This window comes from Mercenaria mercenaria, unplaced genomic scaffold (genome assembly GCF_021730395.1).
Source record: "Mercenaria mercenaria strain notata unplaced genomic scaffold, MADL_Memer_1 contig_577, whole genome shotgun sequence".
In the NCBI taxonomy this organism is placed as follows: Eukaryota; Metazoa; Mollusca; class Bivalvia; order Venerida; family Veneridae; genus Mercenaria; species Mercenaria mercenaria.
Genome location: NW_026463457.1, coordinates 5,149 through 30,855, shown reverse-complemented (window position 1 = coordinate 30,855; position 25,707 = coordinate 5,149). Strand labels below are relative to the sequence as shown.

General features: G+C 36.8%; 1 protein-coding gene across 1 annotated transcript; it reads right to left on the bottom strand.

Annotated features, from left to right (window-relative positions):
- Positions 1-5,092: 5,092 nt before the first annotated feature.
- LOC128554624 (biorientation of chromosomes in cell division protein 1-like 1) lies at positions 5,093-25,253 on the bottom strand (the record flags this gene model as incomplete). The annotated part of the gene is made up of 11 exons (XM_053535910.1): positions 25,089-25,253; positions 21,691-21,815; positions 20,391-20,632; positions 19,882-20,093; positions 18,623-19,195; positions 16,781-16,931; positions 16,124-16,261; positions 15,683-15,813; positions 7,394-7,883; positions 6,339-6,500; positions 5,093-5,375 (listed from the first exon to the last, which is right to left on the bottom strand). Coding segments are annotated over exons 1-11 (2,636 nt in total), but the record flags the coding sequence as incomplete, so codon positions are not given.
- Positions 25,254-25,707: the final 454 nt, after the last annotated feature.

The following is a 25,707-nucleotide window of genomic DNA, read 5'->3' as shown; positions in this document are numbered from 1 at the left end:
GATCCATTGAAAATTATGGCCTCTAGAGAGGTCACAAGGTTTTTCTATTTTTAGACCTACTGACCTAGTTTTTGACGGCATGTGACCCAGTTTCGAACTTGACCTAGAATTTACCAAGATGAACATTCTGACCCATTTTCATAAAGATCCCATGAAAAATGTGACCTCTAGAGTGGTCACAAGCAAAAGTTTACGGACGGACGCACGCACGCACGGACGTACGCACGGACGGACGACGGACGACGGACACCGCGCGATCACAAAAGCTCACCTTGTCACTTTGTGACAGGTGAGCTAAAAAAAACCAAGGAAGTCCACGCGCATACATTTAGACGGGGTGACCCCTGCGCGTGACCCCTGACTATCTACAAATCAAAATGCGGCTTTCGTTTTCAAGTTTAGCATTTCTACTTTCATTTTATTTACTTCCGGAAATAGCTGAAGGTCGAGTGACATCATTTTCTGTGTTGTCAAAAACATACATATGCCTGGCGAGATTGCATAAATATGTGCTGGCCGTCCTAAGGTTATTACAGAAATCATTTTTTATCTAAAAATCAGTGCTTTTTCGACATTTTTTAACACGTCTGTACGAAAACTGACGTTTGAGACAAAAATGGCTAAACTAAAATGCATTTCAGGAAATCTGTATATCCTTTCCGCAGCCTTAACGTACAAAAACGTATTAGCGTCTGATGGCTCTTTCACGCTTCCGTAGAAACAACATTTATTACAAGAAACTTATTTTGAAAATATTTCTGAAATGTCTAGGTCTGCAGCTCTCAAATACGGTTATATCTTACATCTGAGGCATATACTGACACTATCAGACAACATCAAAAATGACATTTTGAGCGATTTGATGAAGTTCCAAAATTATCAATGTACCCTTGGTCCGTTACGGACCCCTGTGGGATTTCTGTTTATCCAGAGCTCAAATATTTTTTCATAGATTAAAAGCTGACATGCTGTACTAAAGCCCAGGTAATTTCAGTTCGTAATAAAGTGCTGAAAATTGGCTCCCCAATAGCAAAAAAAAAAACAAGAGGGCCATGATGGCCCTATATCGCTCACCTGTTACCATTGCACTTGAGGACAAGAAGGTCCTCAGAAAAAATATCCGAAGGACAGGAACAACAAAGGGAAGAAATTAAACCAAAAAGAAAAAAAAATTCTTACAAGGTACAGATATGTCAAAATACACCTAAAAATTGGAGGTACCATCCATGTTGTACCACAGAAAAGTGGTCTCGGTTTTTCCCTATGGCCAATAATAAAAAAGTTACTAAAAACAAGCTATTCATAGTAACGTAAAAGAGAAGTAATTAAAACAAGAGCACCGCCTTGCGGGTGCTGACGCTCATCTGATTTTTTTTGTATAATAGAAATATTGTCCTACCCATGATTTCTAAGTCTAAAAAGGGCCATCATTCTTGCAAAAAGCAGGATAGAGTTATGTTTCTTGATGTACAGTGTCCACTTATGATGGTGAAAAACTGTTGCAAGTTTTAAAGCAATAGCTTTGATAGTTTATGAGAAAAGTTGACTTAAACATAATATTCAACCAAGAAAATAATTTTTCTAAGTCCAAAAGGGGCAATAATTATTGCAAAAAGCAGGATGGAGTTATGTTGCTTGCTGTACAGGGTCAGCTTATGATGGTGAACAAGAGTTGAAAGTTTTAAAGCAATAGCTTTGATAGTTTAAGAGAAAAAGTTGACCTAAACATAAAACTTAACCAAGAAATCTGATATTTTCTAAGTCCAAAAGGGGCCATAAATCTTGCAAAAAGCAGGATGGAGTTATGTTTCTTGCTGTACAGGGTCAGCTTATGATGGTGAACAAGTGTTGCAAGTTTTAAAGCAATAGCTTTGATAGTTTAGGATAAAAGCTGACCTAAACATAAAACTTAACCAAGAAAACTGATTTTCTAAGTCCAAAAGGGGGCAATAATTCTTGCAAAAAGCAAGATGGAGTTATGTTTCTTGATGTACAGCGTCTGCTTATGATGGTGAACAAGTATTCCAAGTTTCAAAGCAATAGCTTTGATAGTTTAGGAGAAAAGTTGACCTAAACATAAAACTTAACCAAGAAATCTGATATTTTCTAAGTACAAAAGGGGCCATAAATCTTGCAAAAAGCAAGATGGAGTTATGTTTCTTGCTATACAGGGTCAGCTTATGATGGTGAACAAGTATTCCAAGTTTCAAAGCAATAGCTTTGATAGTTTAGGAGAAAAGCTGACCTAAACATAAAACTTAACCAGGCAACGCCGACGCCGACGCCGACGCCGACAACCGCTCAAGTGATGACAATAACTCATCATTTTTTTTCAAAAAATCAGATGAGCTAAAAAAATGATTGTAAGTTAACAAAAGAAGGACCTGCCAAATAAATCTATTGACATACATCATTAGTTACGGAGATATACCCATTTTAATTTGAAATAAAGGGAGGTAATTTGACATAAAATCAGTCCATAGTTATCTACCCTCATTGGCTCAGTCCAACTAATGACAATAATGAAATTTCAAATAAGTCCTGTAAGTACTTACTGATATAAATCCATTTTGATTACAATCAGGGGAGGTAATCAGATATAAAATAACTCTGGAACCTACGAATGGATCTGATTTGTCATGGAATCCAAGATTTATTGTTGTTGAAGACATTTGGAAGTTTGTATCAAATAAAACCATAAATGAAGTCTCTATATGGCTGCAAAAGCCAAAATAGCCAATTTTGGACCTTTAAGGGGCCATAACTCTGGAACCCAAGAAGGAATCTGGCCAGTTCAAGAAAGGAACCAAGATCTTGTGGTGATACAAGTTTTGTGCAAGTTTGGTTAAAATCAAATCATAAATGAAGCTGCTATTGTGCAGACGAGGTCAAAATAGCTAATTTTGGCCTTTTCAGGGGCCATAACTCTTGAATCCATTATGGGATCTGGCCGGTTCAAGAAAGGAACCAAGATCATATGGTGATACAAATTGTGTGCAGGTTTGGTTAAAATAAAATCATAAATGAGGCTGCTATTGTGCAGACAAGGTCAAAATAGCTAATTATGGCAATTTCAGGGGCCATAACTCTGGAACCCATAATGGAATCTGACCAGTTCAAGAAAGGAACCGAGAGCTTATGGTGATACAAGTTGTGTGCCAGTTTGGTAAAAATCAAATTATAAATAAAGCTGCTATTGTGCAGACAAGGTCAAAATAGCTAATTTTGGCCCTTTCAGGGGCCATAACTCTGGAACCTGTAATGGGATCTGGCCAGTTAAAGAAAGGAACTGAGATCTTATGGTGATACAAGTTGTGTGCAAGTTTGGTTAAAATAAAATCATAAATGAAACCACTATCGTGCAGACAAGAAATTGTTGACGCACGGATGCATGGGACGGACTGACGACGGACGAAGGGTGATCACAAAAGCTCACCTTGTCACTATGTGACAGGTGAGCTAAAAAAAAAAAAAAAAAAAAAAAAAAGAAGTCCACGCGCATACATTTAGACGGGGTGACCCCTGCGCGTGACCCCTGACTATCTACAAATCAAAATGCGGCTTTCGTTTTCAAGTTTAGCATTTCTACTTTCATTTTATTTACTTCCGGAAATAGCTGAAGGTCGAGTGACGTCATTTTCTGTGTTGTCAAAAACATACATATGCCTGGCGAGATTGCATAAATATGGGCTGGCCGTCCTAAGGTTATTAGAGAATTATTTTTTATCTAAAAATCAGTGCTTTTTCGACATTTTTTAACACGTCTGTACGAAAACTGACGTTTGAGACAAAAATGGCTAAACTAAAATGCATTTTAGGAAATCTGTATATCCTTTCCGCAGCCTTAACGTACTAAAACGTATTAGCGTCTGATGGCCCTGTCACGCTTCCGTACAACAACATTTATTGCACGAAACTTATTTTGAAAATATTTCTGAAATGTCTAGGTCTGCAGCTCTCAAATATGGTAAAATCTTACATCTGAGGCATATACTGACACTCTCAAGACAACATCAAAAATGACATTTTGAGCGATTTGATGAAGTTCCAAAATTATCAATGTACCCTTGGTCCGTTACGGACCCCTGTGGGATTTCTGTTTATCCAGAGCTCAAATATTTTTTCATAGATTAAAAGCTGACATGCTGTACTAAAGCCCAGGTAATTTCAATTCGTAATAAAGTGCTGAAAATTGGCTCCCCAATAGCAAAAAAAAAAAAAAAAAAAAAAAAAAAAAAGGAAGAAGTCCACGCGCATACATTTAGATGGGGTGACCCCTGCGCGTGACCCCTGACTATCTACGAATCAAAATGCGGCTTTCGTTTTCAAGTTTAACATTTCTACTTTCATTTACTTCCGGAAATAGCTGAAGGTCGAGTGACGTCATTTTCTGTGTTGTCAAAAACATACATATGCCTGGCGAGATTGCATAAATATGTGCTGGCCGTCCTAAGGATATACTATATATTATAATCCACAACCATTTGGACTTAAAGTCTAATCCCTCAAATGTACAGTAGATACTAGCTTTACATCTATTAACATCTACATATTGTCTAGTTACATGTGTGGTGTGACAATGTTATACAGCTGACAGGAAAAATTACCGTTAATCCTTGATCTCTAAACCTGACCCTGACCTTTAAGCTTGGGGTCTAGATTTTTACATACAACATGTCTTGTTCTTGCAGTTATTTGTGACAAGTTATTTACAATGGTTATTTTTCAGTAAACAAACCTTAAAATCATCATGTATTGATTGTTTGTTCCACTTTTCCCACTTTTCATAGTAAGTGATTTACAAATCCAACAATGCAAAACAAAATAATATCCATTTTTAGCACACACATACATACACACCCGCAGACATACCCACACATAGGAAAGGATAACACAATATGCCCCTCAATTTGACGGCGGGTGCATAAAAAGACATTAGTTCCTCTAAAATTACTAAACTAGAATTTCAAGAAAACTCCATACATCCAGACTCAATACTGATTAGCTTAACAAAGACTGACAGAAAACTACCTCTGGTCACTACAAAGGCAGTTCAAAGACAAAAGTCTAACTTAAAATTCTTTTATCTCACCTTTTATTTCTGATTCTTTGTCTTCTACTCTTCCTTTCCATCACTTTCTGTTCTTTGAGTTCAGCTTTCAGTTCTGCCTTTGTTTTACGTTTGTGTTTCTTCTTGTCCGGTGAGCTTGGTACCTCTGGCACACTTGTATCCAAGGTAACGCTAGACTCTGTTGCAGTGGCGGAAGAATCTGTATTGAGACTCGTGTCCACTATAGCGTGAGCATCAGAAATGTTGGGATCAACGCTGGTGTCTTTCTCTTCTTTCACAGCTTCAGCTTTAGTTTCATCTTTAACTTGAAAAATTATGAATGTACATTATTCAGACTGTACATGTAAATTATACAAACTAATCAAAGCATTATGTCATGTGCCAATAAACCTTTGTCTGATCCTTATAGTGTTCTATCTCTATTTGTTTTAAGAAAAAGAGATTTTTATATAATTTTGTTTGTCTTGATGGCAAGAAACAAACAAAAATGCTTTACCTCCAGGATTTACAGCATTTTAGTGGTAAAAATAACTGTGACATAAATACTGACACATCATACACCATAACTAACATCATATGAATATTATGCCATTGTAAAGAAGTCTTCTATATCCATATTGCTTATTTACACAGATTTACCATTCTATCATCCCGCAGAGTAGTACAACTAAAATTGTCTATTTTTTTCCAAATTTGCTCTATCTGAATGAATTTGTAGTTTTACTTGGCATCACTGTTAATGAAACACCTATAGAGCATACACCTCTTAGTAGAAAATCATGTCAGTCTCAGGGATTTTTTTTGCTATTTTTTACAGCCGAATACAGGCTGTTACCCCTAGCAAAAATAGACATATTTCCCCCTGAAACTGTTGTATTATTCTTTAAAGAATGTCATGTTTTCCCCTTGTATTTAAAAGAAAATGTTACGTATATGCATAGTGAATAATTTTATGAAAGTTGGCATCTATATATATATTTTTCAACCCCTATTACCTGATGTTGCTTCATATTTACAACTCGCACAGCAGTTATGGACTGATAATTTTGTCAAACTAACTATAAAATTTACTTCTCATCAGGTGCTAAGACACTTGCATCAGTTCCTGCAAGTAGGTACTGTTCCTGTTGTCATGAAAATCAAATGATTTGGATTTTCCCCTTTTTGTGGTTTTATGCGCTATATTTTCCCCTTCAGAAAGCCACAGGTTGTTTAGAAAATTCAAAATAAAAAGTCTGTCAGCTCTGAAGTGACTGCATTGTATTACCTTCTGTTGCAGGTTCCAGCTCTTCAGTGTTTATTTCAGTTTTGACTGTGTCAGTTTCCATGGCAACCACAGTTCCACTGTCTTCTGTAACATCAGGAATTTGTACCTTTTCATCTTCTGATCTGGGAACATCTTCTGCATTCAAATCTGCTGGTTTTTCTTCTAAGAAGTTAGCATAAAATTGGTAAAATATAAAGGAATTACTTCTCCATCAAAGACGTTCACTGTGAAAGACTGAATCTATAAACAGCAACATTATTCTGCATATTCCTATAAACATGTCACATTAAAACCAGCATTTTCCCGGTCAAAGTCTATTCAGCTCAAACAGACCCTTTGAAGGGCTGTATTACTTAAGATACACACACAGGAGGAAATGCAAAATTGAACATAAGAATGAGCCAGTTGTAGCAGCCAACATACCTATAGTATTGTTTATTGACAGCCAATGGTAAAGGTTTTTAGTAAGAAGAGCTATTTTCATTACCAAAGAAATATAGTTTCCTTAATATTCTGCAACCAGACTTGAAATCTAGGTAAGATCTTTATCTAACATTCCATTACAAAAATGGAACAACTGTTGACGGAATAAAAAAGACATGCAATGGCCTGATTTTTTTTACATATCCTTACCTATGCGGAATGGACTTGAACCTTCAATTTTTATGCCTAAACTTAAAATTTTCAATAAACCTACAACAGAGGCAAAATAATTGGTACAGCAAGATACTATATATAGAACAGCTACATAAAAGTTTAAACAGAACAGCCACACATCACTATAAACAGAAAATTAACATAAGAGTATAAATAGATATTTATTAGTTTGAAGCCAAGGCAAGGTGAATGTTCACAGGTTTGATTTGATCAAAGACCTGGCGTCTGAAGTCATTCATCCTCTACATCCTATTCATGATGGAAGGTTTTGAGCTACTTACTGATAACAAGCCATAACTTATATGGAGTTCAACAATACTGGTTACGTTAACTGACTACCCTTATATGACTGAAATTCTAAAAAAAAAGGTTTTACACTTGTATTGTACAAAACATACCTTTAACTTCTGTTACTACTTCTGTCTCTTTATCTACACCAACAACAGCTGCTTTACTATCTTCAGTACTCTCTACAGATGCTTCTACATCAGCTCTTGTAGTTGTATCTTCAGTGCTTTCACTAACTAATTCCTCAGTTTGAGTTTCTTGTTTTTCTACAGGCTGTTCCTTCTCAGCAACATCAACTTCCGCAACATCAACTTCAGCTGTTTTAGCTTCCACTTGCTCTACTTTTTCTTCTTCTACTATTTCTTGTTCTACTTTTTCTTTCTCTACATTTTCTTTCTCTGCCTGTTCTTTCTCTATTTTTTCCTTCTCTGCCTCTTCCTTCTCTAGTTTTACTTTCTCTGCTTTTCCCTGTGCCTCTCTTGCACGTTCTAATTTCTCAAGTTTTTGGCGTAATCTTTCTTCTTCACGTTCTTTACGTTTTGCTTCTAGTTCCGCTCGCCGATGAAGTCTTCTCTGGTATCGGTCTTCTTTCTCCTTAGCCTGTCAATTACAGTTTTAAGTTAAATATATGCAAACTTTTTGCAACATATACATATAATTTAGGTCATATCCTTAACAATTACAGGTGACAATGTATATAATTAAAAAAAAATTAGTGGAAACTGAAATGAAAATTAGTAAACTATCACAACTCATCATAGGGTGAACTGAAGAATTTCTATACACTGTATAATTGTTTAATTGTGTGGTTACTGCCAGCAAGATCATTCTACATGGATATAAATTCATAGAGATAAACTGTAAAGAATAAATAAAATGAATTTCATTATATCGTTTGCTGGAATATAATTTGGTGAAATAATAACATTATCAACAAAGAAAATTCCCAACCAATATTATAGATTTTACAGTATACAGAATGTATGAATTTTAAATTATATTCCTACCATAGACAGCATACATTATAACTGACCAGTGTATAGAATGCAGCTACCATAAGTATGCTTTCCATTCATATACAGAAACAATAAATTTCATCAGTAAATGAGAAATTCCCAGGGATTGTGCTTGCTTGCGATCTTGACATTATAGGTACCTACTCACAGCTTATGTTTAAAGATTTATTGGAATTGCATAAGTTGTTTAAAAGATATGGCTGAAGCACAGTAAGTTTCATTGGAATTGCTAAAACTGTTTTAGAATTTTAGCCAAGACATGGAAAGTTTCAGATGAACAGAGAAATAAATGAAATAACTGACAGAGAAATTTCAGTATTACTCCAACACTACAAAACTCTTCAACTTAACAAATTTCAACATGCCTTCCTATTTTTGAGCTTTTCAATGAAAAAGTAAATTTTCTTAAATAAACACCCATTTCTGAGATCAACCTCTAAAAAACAATCATTTTTTTACATAAACATTGTACAAAAACACTGTCATGTTTGAAAGGTATTACAGAAAGTACAATTTAAATTATTGTTTAAGGTAAAATATAACTATTTACCAAATATGTAAAGGGTACACAGTCCCAAAACTCAGCAGCTATATAAGGTAAAATACAACCATTTACCTCACATGTGAAGGATACAAGGTTCCAGGGAAAAGTAAATATACCACAGTACACTTTCCTTATATCTAACCGATTAGTGACTCCTGACTTTTTAAATCCTAAATCATACCCTACCATGCCACTTCATTCCATTCCAATAATAATTCTTAATAATGAGTTTGCTACACTTCTAATATGTATTAATGTGCAAACTTTTCAATCAATTCAATTAAAATTTATTTATTTATTTGGGTTTTACGGCGCACCAACATAGCATAGGTTATATGGCGCAAAACAAGACTACAAATTTTGATTCCACATCTCATTTACATCGAAATAACAAGAGCTGTCACCAATGGTGACAAATGCCCCCGCAGCGCCTTGACCTTTGACCTGGTGACCCCAAAGTCAGTAGGGGTCGTGTACTCAATAAGTACTATCAGCATGTGAAGTCTGAAGGTCCTGTGTGCAGTGGTTCACACGTAAAGTGCCTTCATGCAAAAAGTTAACATTGTGACGAACGAACTAACAAACGAACGGACAGTTGAAAACTAATATGCCTCCTTTCTGGGGCACAAAAACGAAGTATGGAATCAAATTTGCACACCTGCTGGAATCACAGAGTTACTGCAACACCAAGTGTTAGTCGCCTCTTACGATCATTCAAGGGTAAGGCAGTGGTTCCAATTCTTTTCATACACAGATCGTCCCAGAACCACTTTGGGCTTAAAGACATTTAACATATTCCATAATTTGAACTATATGAACAGTACAACATTAATTGATAATGCATCTGAGATTGATAGATGCTAAATAACATGAGCTGTCCATAAGAGAGCCCAACTGAACTATTCAACAACTTAGTAAGTAAGCGAAACAAAGCCATATCTTGGCAAGACTAACACAACTGAGTTATTTTATTAAAATCTATTACAGATGAAAATTTCATTATGGCACTGGTAACAACTTGCATGCAAAACGTAATGAGATTTTCTAAGTAAAACAAGTGAATGAAGTATTGCCATGCAATACGAAGTCCCCTACTGGAAGGCATCTAATTTTCTCTAGTGCAGTATAACATAATGAACTGATATCTTCATATAGCATTTTTGTCCAATTATCAAAAAGGTATCATATAAAAAAAAAATCTATACAAGTCCACATAAAACTCTTTACCACACAGAGATAGGTCAAAATACACCTAAAAAATTGGATGTAACATGCATGTTGTACCACAGAAAACAGGTCTCGATTTTTCCCTACAGCCTGTAATAAATAAGTTACAATATAAGCTATTTATAGTAACAACAAAGGGACATAATTCTAAAAACAAGGGTGCCTCATGATGGTGAACATTTGTGCCAAATTACATCAAAATCCCTTTATGCATGAAGAAGAAATGCTCTGGAAAAAGTCATTCTTGAATTTGGCAGTTGACTAGTGTGACCTTGACCTTAGACCTAGGGACCTGGTTCTTGCAAACAACAATCCGTCTCATGGTAGTGAACATTTATGCCAAGTTACATCAAAATCCCTCCTTGCATGAAGAAGAAATGCTCCGGAAAAAGTCATTCTTGAATCTGGCATCTGACCTCTAAGTGTGACCTTGACCTTAGATCTAGGGACCTGCTTCTTGCGCACAACAATCTGTCTCATGGTAGTGAAAATTTATGCCAACTAACATCAAAATCCCTCCATGCATGAAGAAGAAATGTTCCAGACAAGGCCATTCTTGTATCTGACCTTTGGCTTCTATGTGTGACCTTGACCTTTGACCTAGGGACCAGGTTCTTGCGCATGACACTCAGTCTAATAGTGGTGAACATTTGTGCCAAGTAATATTCAAATCCTGTTTTGTTATACACCAGACAGGAAAAATGTCCCACTGACCTTTGATCTCCAAGTGTGACCTTGACCTTTAAGCTAGGGTTCTGGGTTTTGCGCAAGACATGTCGCCTCATCATGGGGAACATTTATGCCAAGTAATATTAAAATCCCTTAATGGATGACAGAGTTCTGGACCGGAGAGGAAAAAAACCCTATTGACCTATGACCTCCAATTGTGACCTTGACCTTTGAGCTAGGGTTCTGGGTTTTGCATATGACATGTTGACTCATTATGGGGAACATTTGTGCCAAGTAATATTAAAATCCCTTGATGAATGACAGAGTTATGGACCAGACACGAAACAGACCCTGTTCATGCCATGTTAACACTTAACTGCAAAGTGTGACCTTGACCTTTGAGCTAGGGGTCTGAAGCTGTGCATGACACATTGTCTTATTATGAGGTACATTTGTGCCAAGTAATATTAAAATACCTTCACGGATGGCAGAGTTATGGACCGGACAGGAAAAAAGCCCTGTTGACATTTGACCTTCAATTGTGACCTTGACCTTTAAGGCAGGGATCCGGGTTTTGTGCAAGACAGGTCTTCTCATCATGGGGAACATTTGTGCCAAGTAATATTAAAATCCCTTCATCGATGACAGAGTTATGGACCAGACACGAAATTGCGGAAGGATGGAATGACGGAAAAGCGCATTCCTATAGTCCCCGAAACTGGTTTTCAACCAGTAGGGGACTAATAAGGGCCGATTTCAACCAAGATTTCTCTAACTTGCTTTGTAAGATTATTTGATGAGAAGGATGTCTTATATAAAGATTCAATGCAGAACATTTAGTTGCTAATTACATTCTGCTTGACAGTTGCATGTAAAATATTAAATGAATTTTCTAAATCTAAACATGGACATAATTTTAAATTAAATCCAGCCAAAAGTTATCTATCTTGATTATTTCAGTAGGTCTGTCACCTAGAATCATTGTGTGAAGTTTCAGTTCAATACATAGAGTTGTTACAACTTAATAGTTGTACACAAAACTTTAAATTAATTTTCTGAGTCTAGAAAGGTAAAGGGCCATACTTTGTAATAAATTCAACCAGGAGTTATCTAACTTGATTTCAATAGATTTGATGACTGGAAAGCATTTTGTGAAGTTTCATTCCAATACATGTAATTGTTACCAAGATATAATCTTGCACATAAATCTTTAACCACCAGTGCCGACTCTGACTCCCAGGTCAGTAGAATAGCACTCCCTATATTTCAAACTGCCAAGCTAATAAGCATTAATAAAATAGCAAGAATATGTATTTGCTAGAATTATCAAGTATGAGCAAGTAGCAGTTGATCATGTTTTAGAAGGACCCCCCACCCCCAACTTACATTCTCTTCCCTTCCATCAGTACATCTAGCAATTACTAGGTCAGAAACCAGCAACAGGGAAACAAAAAGCAGGCATTAAATAATTTCATAACACAGTTCTCTTCATATCAGAATAATGTCTGCTATAATAAGTCAAACAACAAGAGCTGTCAGTGGACAGCGTGCTCGACTATTCTCAGTGCTTGATAGTATAATATAAGCAATGAGTAAAACTTTAACATTACGATAAGCATATTCTAAGTCGAAAAGGGGCCATAATTCAGTCAAAATGCTTGATAGAGTTGCCTCCTCCTTTTTACAGACTGGGGTCATGATGGTAAACAATATGCAAAATATGAAAGCAATATCTCAATGGACTTTGAAAATATTTGGGGTGGTACGCAAACTTTAACATTTATTCTAAGTCGAAACGGGGCCATAATTCAGTCAGAATGCTTGATAGAGTTGCCTCCTCCTTTTTACAGACTGGGGTCATGATGGTAAACAAGTAAGCAAAATATGAAAGCAATATCTCAATGGACTTTGAAAATATTTGGAGTGGTACACTAACTTAAACATTCATATTCTAAGTTGAAAAGGGGCCATAATTCAGTCAAAATGCTTGATAGAGTTGCCACCTCCTTTTTACAGACTGGGGTCATGATGGTAAACAAGTATGCAAAATATCAAAGCAATATTTCAATGGACTTTGAAAATATTTGGGATGGTACCCAAACTTTAACATTTGTGTGACGCTCATGCTCACGCCGACACTGGGGCGAGTAGGATAGCTCCCCTATTCTTCGAATAGTCGAGCTAAAAATGCTGAACAATTTCACCTAGACTTTGCTGAGCTGTTTCATTTAAAGCAAATATAAAATGAAATATTGTGGAAATATGATCACCCTTTTATATTTCATTAATTTGAAAGCTGTTGAACAACTAAACTATAACAAACACCATATTTTTTTTTTATCTCAGAACAGCTGCCAATGTTAATGGAAAACTGAAGTGAACTGAAGAGATTTACAGTGCTATAAAATCATTTCGCAAAAAGCAATTGGAAACTAGGAACAAAAGATAACAAAATGTTGGTTAACTGAATGCTTTATACGTCTCCTTCTTCGCTAAATGTAAAACAAAATTAAACCATTAATCAAGTGCAGTAAACTCACAGCACTTTCAATGTGATAAAAACTTAAGACCAATACAGTATTGTGGTTTCCATTCAATTCTAATTTTGTTTTTGTTATCTAAAAAGACCACAGATGTCTATGACCCGTGTATCTATTTACGTTACAGCAATTATGTTTTAAACATACTGTAAAACATTGCACAGAGTATTAATATATGGCCTAACTAATCTATTTGGATAACATGTAACTTATGAATGTAATAAAAATGGTAACCATGGTTACAAACCTACAGTGGCTTCTGGGAAATGTGTTAGTTTGAGACTGAGAGATAAAACAAGACACCACAGCTATACTAAAAGGACAACACAAATCAAGAGCTGTCTCCATAGGATGACACATGCCCCCGATGGCACTTTGAATGAATAGTTATGGCCGATGTTAGAGTTTAGGACTTTTGACCTACGGACCTGGGTCTTGCGCGCGACATGTCGTCGTACTGTGCCACACATTCATGCGTAGTTATTTTAAAATCCATGCATGAATGAAAAGATATGGACCGGACATGCCCATCATTGCACTATCATGAAATATGACCTTTAACGTCTAAGTGTGACCTTGACTTTTGAGCTACGGACCTGGGTCTTGCGCGCGACACGTCGTCTTACTGTGGTACACATTCATGCCCAGTAATTTTAAAATCCATGCATGAATGACAAAGATATGGACCGGACATGCCCATCAATGCACTATCATGAAATATGACCTTTAACGTCTAAGTGTGACCTTGACTTTTGAGCTACAGACCTGGGTCTTGCGCGCGACACGTCGTCTTACTGTGCCACATATTTATGCATAGTTACTTGAAAATCCATCCATGAATGACAAAGATATGGACCAGACACGCCCATCAATGCACTATCATGAAAAATGACCTTTAACGTCTTAAGTGTGACCTTGACTTTTGAGCTACGGACCTGGGTCTTGCACGCAACACGTCGTCTTACTGTAGTACACATTCATGCCAAGCTATTTGAAAATCCATCCATGGATGACAAAGATATGGACCGGACACGAAAATTGCGGACAGACCGACAGACGGATCAAAAACTATATGCCTCCCTTCGGGGGCATAAAAACATCAGCAGTGAAAATAATAATGTTGCAAATGAAAAGCAACTACAGCTAACACTAACTGATTTATACCCCCAGATGCTGCTTTTATACTAGGAAATTAAATGTTGTGACCAACATCTGGCCTAAATGAGGTCAACAATTAATGCTAGTTTTATGACAGTCCTTCCTGTGGTTAAGAAAATTTAAGCTATAGGATCTTTGGCCTCTGTTATCTTGATATTGAACTTAATGTCCTGAGTTGTGTGCCCTTTGCACCTTGTGTGGATGAGGTTAACAATTGATGCTAGTTTTATGAAAATCCTTCCGAAGGTTTGGAAAATATGTGGTAGACACGAATTTAAACTACTTGATCTTTAACCACTTTGTGTGACCTTGACTTTAGACTAGAGACCCAGATCATAGCAAGTCACCTTAAGGAGGTGCACAACTGAAGTTTTATGAAATCTTCCGAATGGAGTGGACACAAAGTTAAACTATCTGGCCTCCAAGACGACCATGACCTTGAAACTAGTGTCCTAAGTTCTGCGCTCTGAACATCGTCTTGATAAAGAACTCTTCCTAGCAGTTTAGAAGATATGGAATACAGAGCAGACAAATAATACAAAGCAGACAAATAATACAAAGAGACTGACAAACCAACAAACGTGTGATTCCATTATATCCCGAATATACTTTGTATCTAAAGGTTTAAATATATATCAGATTCTATATCAGACAACAACATATATACAGTCGAAACCTGGTATGTCAAATTCCAAGGTATCGAGCAGTTAACTGAAATCTGACTTAAAATGATATTTTGTGCTCGTGTTTTGAGGATGGGACTTGAAATAACTGGAATTTTGAGATAAGCGAGTTCGGGATATCAAGTTTCAACAGTACCTTTGTACATATTGTTATATTACAAAAAATTCAATACACACTGAAAGTAGATGTTTTGTGTGTGGAAGAATTTGTGGATGTTTTTATAAATGTAAAATAAAAATGTTCACAGTCAAGAAAAATCAGATTAATTATCAATAAATGATATTGTTAGACTGCACCTATTTAACAGCTATTTTCTCCATTTGTTCTAACATATTTCTATTTATTAATTGCTTTATTTAGGAGTGAGGAACTCATTAATTTGCTACTGACAACATTTTATGGTAGTGTCATGTGCAAACTTATGTCTGTCTTTAACTTTGAGAGTATTTCCTGTTTGGAAAAATCACAAATGTTTCCACGTCACAAAAGTAAGCACTAATACATTAACTGAATGGATACACTGCTAGACGGTTCTAGTCTACAGCTCATGCCAACACTTACAATTCTCGCCTTTCTCTCCTCCCTTGTCTCCTCATCATCACTATCACTGTAGTTGTACTGTAATGACAGAAGTTTACGCGGCTTTCCGGCAACCTCTTTCTTCAAAGCAACTCCAGCAGTTACCTGGGCATCTACTGATACAAGATGTAATCTTCTTGAGCAAACAGTACAATATGGAGTTTATAAGATATACTTAAAAAAACTTTTATATCCTTATCTGAATCTGCCAAAGACACCTGAAGTGATGACTTTACACATTCACTGTCTGTGCAATCACATCAGTCCACTTACGCCAGGATAATACCACATAAATTTCATGTTGTTATAATTGTTGAATATCTGCTTATGTGCTAATTATGAAATAATTACATATTTATTGAAAGTACAAATTCGAGAAATTTTATATGCAAAATAGAAGTCTGATGTTAAAAAGTAACTGACCTGTTGAGACCAGTAGCTGAGATTTAACAGGACTGGCATCTATGGTAGTTTCTGTTAGGGCCTCTCCAGCTGCATTTACAGTGTCCATTGCCTCTACCTGGGCCTCAACTGTCTCCTGGGGGACCTCAGGTATATGTTCTGTCAATACAATTTTAGTGGTAAATTTTGCATATCATGTTTAAGTTTTGCGTTATTTTATATATTGAAGTTGTCATAACTTTTAACATATATCTGTATGTATTAAAACCTGAAACAAACCTCAAGCACATAGTTTAATCATTTCTACTGTGTGATACATTTTTTTTATTATTATTATCAAGAGTACAACATTTTTATACTGTCACATAATTAATTGTTCACCTTGATCACTGCTTAAAAATTGCTGCTTAAAGTACTAAAATTTGGTACCTCACTCTTTAAGTACAATGCTGTGATGATCTCTATAAACAGGCCAGAGGGTTTCACCCATCACTGTGACTTTGTATCTTGTTTCACATATATATATACAGAAATAAGCCAACATGTAATGAAGTTACAAAACTATATTTGAAAACCAGTCTCAGAAAGCTACTCTGCCATTGGTCAATTTCAAAACTGTATTCCAAACCAGCCAATCAGAAGCCCGAATATTTAGACTGGTCTTCAACCTAAGTTTACCTTCAACTGGTTCATCTTTCTGTTTCTTCTCCAATTGCAACAACTTGTTCTCCAGATCTTCAAGGTCACTGTCTGAACTGTTTTCACTGTCCTCAAAGTGTGACAGATCACTTGTGTGAACTGAGCTGATATCACTTGATCCCACAGAATCCTGCCGAGGCAGTGAAAAACATGGATGAATATTACGAGGTTTTACAACTCACCAGCATTTACAACCAGTGAAATCAGTATCATATTTGTACAGGCAGATAACATATGTATTGAAGTAAATAATAGCATATATCTTATTCAATAAATTACCTAATTATTTCATGGAAGGACAGCATGATACACTATTTGAAAATGTCTGTCAACAGAAAAGTGAAAATGACAGATAACAGTAAATGCAACAGATAATCAAACAGGCAGTGTAAGTTGGTTTGTAATGATAGCCTGCCAGAAGGATCAGAAATAACTTAATATCAGCACTTTTCACAAACAAAATGTTGTTTGGGAGAGTTTCTGATCTACTTCATAACTACTTTTCTCTAAGCAATACAAACCCTGAATGAACAGATTTGCATTTCTTTATCAGGAAAGTAAATGTCTGGAGGTTCAGACAAAACTAGAACTATCACTAAAGGTGATGAATGTACCCCCCGCATGCACTGACACAGTACATTGCAATTTGACGCACACAAGATTGCATAATTATGTGGACTGTATGTATATAGACTGTATGTATACAGTATAGTAACAAAAAACAAAGTCCCATAACTATGCAGAATATTTATCTAAAAGAACGTAACATGCACCATGCACAACTAGGGTTGGTACTGATCACTTGTGTGAAGTTCCATTAAATTGTGTGCAAGGGTTCTGAAGATTAGGCGCGTACAAGATTGCATATGCAGACTGTATGTACATAGTATGTTAACAAGAAACAAAGTCCCATAACTCTGCAATTTTTGTTGTTGAAAGAACCTAACATGCCCCATGCACAACTACTGTTGTTACTGATAACTTGTGTGAAGTTTCATTAAATTGTGTCTAGGGGATGAGGTGAGATGGTGCGCACAAGATTGTGTCTATGTATATAGTATATTAACAAAAAACAAAGTCCCGTAACTCTGCAAAATTTTTTTCTGAAAGAACCTAACATGCCCCATGCACAACTACTGATGTTACTGATCACTTGTGTGAAGTTTCATTAAATTGTGTCTAGGGGATGAGGTGAGATGGTGCGCACAAGATTGTGTCTATGTATATAGTATATTAACAAAAAACAAAGTCCCATAACTCTGCATTTTTTTTTCAGAAAGAACCTAACATGCCCCATGCACAACTACTGTTGTTACTGATCACTTGTGTGAAGTTTCATTAAATTGTGTCAAGGGGATGAGGAGAGATGGTGCACACAAGATTGTGTCTATGGACGGACAGACAGACGGACAGACAGACAGACAACCTGAAACCAGTATACCCCCCCTTACAACTTTGTTGTCAGCAGGTACAATAATATTCAACCTTTCAGGTAAGAGCTTCAACTTCATCATAAATCTAGATGGTGATATATTTCTGACAACAGGAGTGTATGTAATGGGCTGCCAGAAGAACTAAATCCAAGTAACAAAACTCCTCTCACAGAGATAACAGCATGAGCAAGATTTCTTCCTTGCTTAATTTCAATTTACTTATTTTTGCTTAGTTATAGGTGCATGCATAGATCTCCATATTCTGCAAGAGGATTTCATTTGGGGTAGGGGGATATGGGGTAGGGGGATGGACAAGGTCAGGCAGATTCTACTATTTCACTATCACTTGTCAATGAATAAAGCAATTTCAAACAGACAAATATCTTACCTCTAAATCTACTTCCTGTATATCTTCGTCCCAGGCAAACCTGTACTGTCTCTTGCCTTCCCCAGTCTGATCTCCAAGATCACCTTCTAGTTCACCTTTAGCTGCCATCTCCTCATGCATCGCTTTCTGTATCTGCTCATTCACAGCTCTCTCTGCCAGGTCTTTCTCTGAGTCAGGAATTGGTATACTTTGTAAAGATACATCGTTATCTCCTTCATACGTAATGCCGTCTTTGGAGTCCTCCCCACCATGAATGCTGGAGTGTGGTCTCTTTTTCTGTATATGGGTACCATCAGGAAGGATGACTGTTCCTGGAGGTGCAGGTTCCTCTGAGGGGGTCGGGAGGCCAAGTAAAGCATTAAGACCTTTGATACCTTTAACAGGAGACAGCTTGTTAAGAGCTGCCACAGAGGTGGCGACTCCCGCACTGCTCACTGGGGGTAACAGAAGACCCCCGGCAGCAGGTGGGGGGACAGTCATTGCTGTCCCCGGGGGTGGGATGCTAAATGTCTGGAATGGTGGGTGGCCTGGAAATATTGGTGGAAATCCAGCATTCAATGAAGCATTCCAGCCCTGTAAATAAAAAGGAACATTTATGAAGCCAATGTTCTCGTACCTGTTCTTGATGCAATATGTTTTAAAGTATGTAAGATTTAAAAATTCACATGTAAAATGATATTTATCACTATGAAATAATCGTAATTCCTCTGGCGAAACCTCCTGTTGTAATTTATGTATGTAATTTGAATAATCTACATATATTAGAATTATAATATTATATTTCCCTACCACTGGTTGTTTAAATCAGGGTTCAAATTTAAGCTTGCATTCTCATAAAATGCATAATAGTTCTTGGCCTGCTTATTCATTTCATGTTCATAAAGAAGTGTGCAAAGTAAAAAGTCTATAGTGCATAGTTTTTTAGAAAAAAAGTTGACCTAAAATAAAAAATATCAAGAGCAACACAATGCGGAGCAATATACGCCTTGTAGGTACGACCTTTGACCCCTGTGACTCTGACCTTGAAGTGAGCCATTCAAAACATGCAACCTGCATGTTGTCTCGATGTGGTGAACATTTGTGCCAAGTTTCTTTAAATTCCTCCAAGCAGTGCAAGAGTTACAGCCCCTGTGTGCCCTTGACCTTGGAGCGAGCCATCCAAAATATGCGCTCTGCAAGTCATCTCGATGTGGTAAACATTTGTGTCAAGTTTCTGCTAAATCCTTCAAGGGGTTCAAGAGTTAGAGCAGACAACTTACATGTGGTAGAAAAGGGAAACTCTGTTGACTTATTCCTGGAAATGTCAGACCAGCTGGGTTGGTGTTGCTGAAGCCAGGAAGCTGTGGAGGAAACTGGCTAGGTGCCGGTGTGGGTGTCGGGCCCAGCATTCCTGCTGCTGGTGGTCCTGGGTTGAACTGTCCAGGAGGCATGGCTGGGGAACTTGTATTGGTGAAAGGAGGAGCATTGGAACCTGTTCATAAAAATGATTAATAATAATAACAAGAACGCAGACACCATAATCAAGGCCCGCTTCCAAAAACCATGTAATTTCATTGTGAGGCGCTGAGTACATGTAAATGTTTTTTTACAGGGATTAAAATTTTTTTGTGTTCCTGTTAATTAAATGTACATGTATTTCTTTTTCACATTCTTTAAATTCAACAAATAAGAATAAAACGGCTTCCTCACACAACTAGCTCAAACCCAACAGCAGTAAGGGGCAAGTATACAATCAGCTGTACAGTCCAGACAGGGAACTTAAGTTTACCTGGTGGTGGGGAGTTGAAGTTTATACTAAGGAGACTCTGTATGCTGGCAGAGTCCGGGGATTTCATCAGTTTCTCTTGCTGTTCTTGTTGTTTTCTCTTCAGTGCATTTTTGTGTTCTGTTAGACTGATGTTCAGGTGTTCACACGTCACCTCGTCTGTCTTTGGTTTGATCAGCTGCATGATCTTTGGATTTATTGTCTGTTCCACAATTCTCTCCACGCCCTTGTTCAACATACCAGACCTGGAATATTATGGAAATATGGAATTATGGAAAATTAAGCAAAAAAATTTAAACTATATTTTTCTCACATAAACACATACTGACAGCTTATATACAACTAATACAACAACTAATATCTGGTAAAGTTAATTAAAGAAGTTCTCTTAAATCAATAAAACATATACCGGTAGTTATGTGGAATCACTGATTTTTCTTGGCATCTACTGTGTAAGTGGGTATATTCGCTGGTTAAAATGTTCGCATATTGCCAATTCCAGACGTTTTGCGAGCGGAAATTTTCAGGAATCGCCGACAACTTCGCCATTAAAGCTAAGTTTGTTTTTCTTTTAAAGTTTAATAGACTACAACGATGTGTCTTGGTGAACATGGAAATTTACATCGGCTGATATTTTCATGTATTTCTTAAGTTCAAGAACTTAGCAAAAAATTCCTCTTATACAGAAATTTAGTGGTTTTAGGCAAACATCAATGATTTCACAGGATATAAAGTAAGGCTCAGTCTTGTCTTCAGTTTTACTCTGCCAATATAACTTATCCAGGAAAGGTGATGCTTTACCACAAACTACTCTCTGCAGCATCTTCAGAGCAAATACAGCTAGGAAGTATAAAATCTGTTTGTTGCATTGAAGGCCTGTGCATCAAGGCTGACTCAAGAAATATGTGGTGTCCCCCATCATTTTCCTTCTAATTTCTATGTTCCCTAGGTAACTTGAGCATACTGCTCAACTCATTCCCATTTTTAGTAATCAGTGTTTTACTGTATACTAGAAGGCCTTTGTTAGTAGGAGTCTTTTCTTTGCTGCTGTTGCTAGTAACAGAAGTTATTCTGCATTTTTATGTATATATATATGAGCCGCGCCATGAGAAAACCAACATAGTGCGTTTGCGACCAGCTGTTCGCTAATGGTTTCTCTAATTGCAATAGGCTTTGAAAGCGAACAACATGGATCCTGACCAGACTGTGTGGATGCGCAGGCTGGTCTAGATACATGCTGGTGGCAAAGCCACTATGTTGATTTTCTCACGGTGCAGCTCATATATATATGCAGTAAGCTTACTGATTGATCTGCCTGCGGAGCGTCTCTCTCAGTTGATTCTTGTTCAGTTTTGGACTCCATTTCTGCTGGCTCAGGAAACGTGACACATACGACTCAACCCTCTGTTGTAGATTGTGATAGGCCGGCTGCAAGTACAAGAACAGGTGCCTACTGAGTGATAGTATGTACTTAATTTCTTACTTGTCATATATTTACTTTGTAACTATACACAAAAAGGGGACTAAGATAGCTCCGAGTCATCTGACCTTGCCAGTCACTTCTCCCTCAGCTAAGACTTAGGAGAACTAGAGAGTTTTAGGGGAGAAGTGCAGAAAATTTAAGTGCCATGCCATGCAATCCAAGAAAGCCCCACTAGCTGACTCGAACAACATGGATCCTGTATAGTCCTATATCAGCCCTATCCCTGTGTATAGGTAAAAAGTATGTAACTGACTTAAAAACAACCACAGCAGGACTAACAAGAGCTGTCCTTGACTTTTCTCAGCTTTGCCAGTAAAAGGGTCATAACTCTGTCAAAATTCAAATTGAGTTATGGGGATTGTTTTTTATGGTGTAGCCTTTGATAGTAAATAAGTTTTGGGTAGAATTTTTGCAGACTTTCGCCAAAGACAGTTATATTTTTGCAAGCTTTGCAAGTTTTTAATTGAAAAAGCCTAGCTACTACTTGCTGGAGACGAAACTGTCAATGGCTCATCATGTTCTACTAGTGTCTGTATTATTTGACTCAAACATTGTCAAAAGTATACATATTTATCAATTTCTAGTTATTCTACTGACCGATTTGGGTTCATTAAGATCAAATAAACTGCATAAAATCTATTTGTGCAGTATAGAAATTTGTTTGATATATATCGTCGGAGTCCTTAAAATCGCGGAATATCCTGGTTCGCGGCCAGTTTTGTTTGCTTACTGGTCACACGAGATTTGCATTCACGCACTGGAAACTACGTCAGCATTTACTACAAATGTTACTCGACCATGACGATCTTTCTAATTATAAAAAATTGCGTTTTAAGAAGGCAAGTGCATTAAATATTAACCTGTCATGAAAATTTTACCTTTTACGCTAATCCCTAAATATAGCCACTAAAAAGACACATGTTTATACCCTAAAATTATTTTTTTTAAGTCCAAATTTCCTTCGTCTGCTTTGTTTACATTTTATCTATGGAGGTCACTTTGCACAAGTTGTGATAAATAACGGTTACATTAAAAAAGTGTTTTTCATGTACCTATAACCCTTAGCAATTTTTTCCCTGCTTTTTCAAACTTTCTGAATAAACCTCAGCCTATCAGAAGTAAATAAAGGCTATTACAGTCTCTATCACGTTCCAAAATGGAGCTCAATGTAATGAGATGGGAAAAGAAAAACCCATGTAAACACTGGAATCGATCAGATTCACTGCACTGACGTAAGAGTAACTAAAAGACGGGAATCTTTCATATGTCCTCACTGTTTAAGTCTTGAAAACTAGAAACTATTTTGTTGGAGATTTGAAATGTTAATGTTTTAATTTTTTGTTACTGTAGTGAAAAATATTAAAAGCTAAAACATTAAAATTAAGAAAACCACATGAATGACTATATTCAAGTCCCAGGATGCTGTGATGTCATATCCGCGAAATCAAGGTTTGCAGATGACTGACATAATTTATTTGACATGACTGTTTCGGATGAATCCCAGACTGTAGATAACTAAAACAAATAAAGTTAATTGGAATAATGTATGTGGTGGAGGATAAATGTATTTAATAATGTATGTAAACATTTTCACATGACAACTGTTATTTATCGAGTTTGCGCTGAATTAAAATTAACTCCGCGAACCATGGTATGCCGAGGATACAAGTATTTGAACTCAGTGTTGTCCTACTCAATATAAAGTGTAACAGTCTCAGGAAAAATATGCAGCCTTGACCGGGCCTTAGGCTTACCGTGGCAACGCTCTACCAACTGAGCTACCAAGGCCACCTGATACGAGAACGCTACACACCTTTCCTCTTATTGCCAGACATTGGTACTCCTGGCCAATGACTGCATGCTGCTGGCTGTTAACAAAATTCAGATGCACACTCTAGCCAAACTGCTTTGCCCTGCATTGTCTCCAAGGGTGAACATCTTGGTAGAACCACCAAATTTAATGTAACAGTCTCAGGAAAAATGTGTGGCCTCCGCCGGGACTCAAACCTCGGTCCTTCGGCTTACCTAGTCCTATCAATAAGACCTGACATAACATATTTTAACATTTTGACGTCTATCGGTTATGTCAGGTCTTATCGGATCGCCATGTATAACATGTAGTGAGAAGTGAACACACTTCATGTCGCCTCTAATCTTCAAATTATGAACAACATAACCCAATCCGAAGTGAAAGAACACTACTTACACCGAAAATAATCCTTTTTTCAACTGCACATGTGAATAATTATAAAATAAAAGTTACTTTTCATATATAAATATCGAGTTGCAGGCCTTTTTTTATGCTGATTTTAGGGCCGAAATTCAGCCCCATTCCCCAATCTAAAAAGTATACTTTTTTCCCCACCTTGGCCAAAAATTCCCCATGCAAAAAAAAAATGAAATTAGTTGTGATTTTCAGTCCTGATTTTAACAACTTTTCAGCAAATATATTCCTCCAAAAAATGATTTCGCGACGTAAATTTCCCCTCCAAAAGGGACCTGGTACCCTTCCCCAAATTTACAAAAAAAGGGCTGAGTTGTTTCTTTCCACTGTATGTATTGCCGTGTATCTGTATTATGGTGTGCAACATTGCCGGTCTATTCCGAATGTTGTGTAAACACAGTTTATTTTGAGAATCAATTTTAGACGAAATATTTTCCCTCTGGATCAACTGGCAAATAGTTCACGTGGAAAATTGTTTTCGTCCAAGTCGATTCTAAATATATTATAACCTGCTGAATATGCTTGAAAAATGGCGGAATGTGTATTGAAAACTGTACACAATTGACATATATTGGATATGAGGGCTTTTAAAGGTAAATTTAAACGATATATTACTAGAATATGATAAATAACGGTAGGCTGGACTGTCTAAACCTGCGTATATCGTATATTTTTCGTGTGAGAAAATGCTACATTCTACTGATTATGGCCCTTTTAGACGTTACAATGCAAATTGAAAATAAAATGTAAAATAATAAAATAATGAATGTTGAAGGTAAAATGAGCATGTACACGTCTAATATTATGGACTACGGCTTACCTTGCCGTTCGAAAACGAAGTACTTTTTGACAGTTGGCGGTAAAACGTGCCAATTGTTTTTTTTAACCATATAAAGCCTCATAAGTCATTACTGACTAAACAGATGTACCGAAATGCCTATGCTAAATAATTATCTAACTTTTTGAATCGCGAAAACGCAATACTTTTTCAAACCTTTGTGTCTGCATCGGCAATAAATTCTTTTCTAAACTGATCAAAACATCCCTGTGACTTCAATGTATGTATTATTTTCTCAACTATCTCTGGGTCGGCCTCTTTCTTTTCAGAGGACCCAGCAGTCATGTTGATTTTTTTTTTGTTCCCTTTTTCTACTATGTTTAAAAGCTGTCACGCTATAACCGGGACGAATTCCGTATAATAGCACTTATTTCCGTAGAGTACCGTAGACTACCGTGCTGGGATGGAAGGATTATACATCTGTATCCACGGTGTATTGCCCAGTAGTCACTTCTGATTATGACTGGGAGGCGCTTGTCTGGGACAGACTGTTAAAAGATGAGCAAGCTCATTAGAAAGCTCATTAGTAGTCCAACTCGTGACGTAATTACTGTATCACTTTCATCTCAGTCTGAGGACGGACGGTCAGGTGAGGTAACTAGGGTCACGGATTGGGACTAGCTCATTAGGTGCAAATAACAGAGTTAAACATTTTAACCATACATCCTATCGTCCTTTCCTGGGTACATCTTATCGCTACAAAATTTATCAATTCGGGTTTTGAAACTTTTGAGTGTGTTTACAGATATATACTATTTCACCAGGTAAATTATTC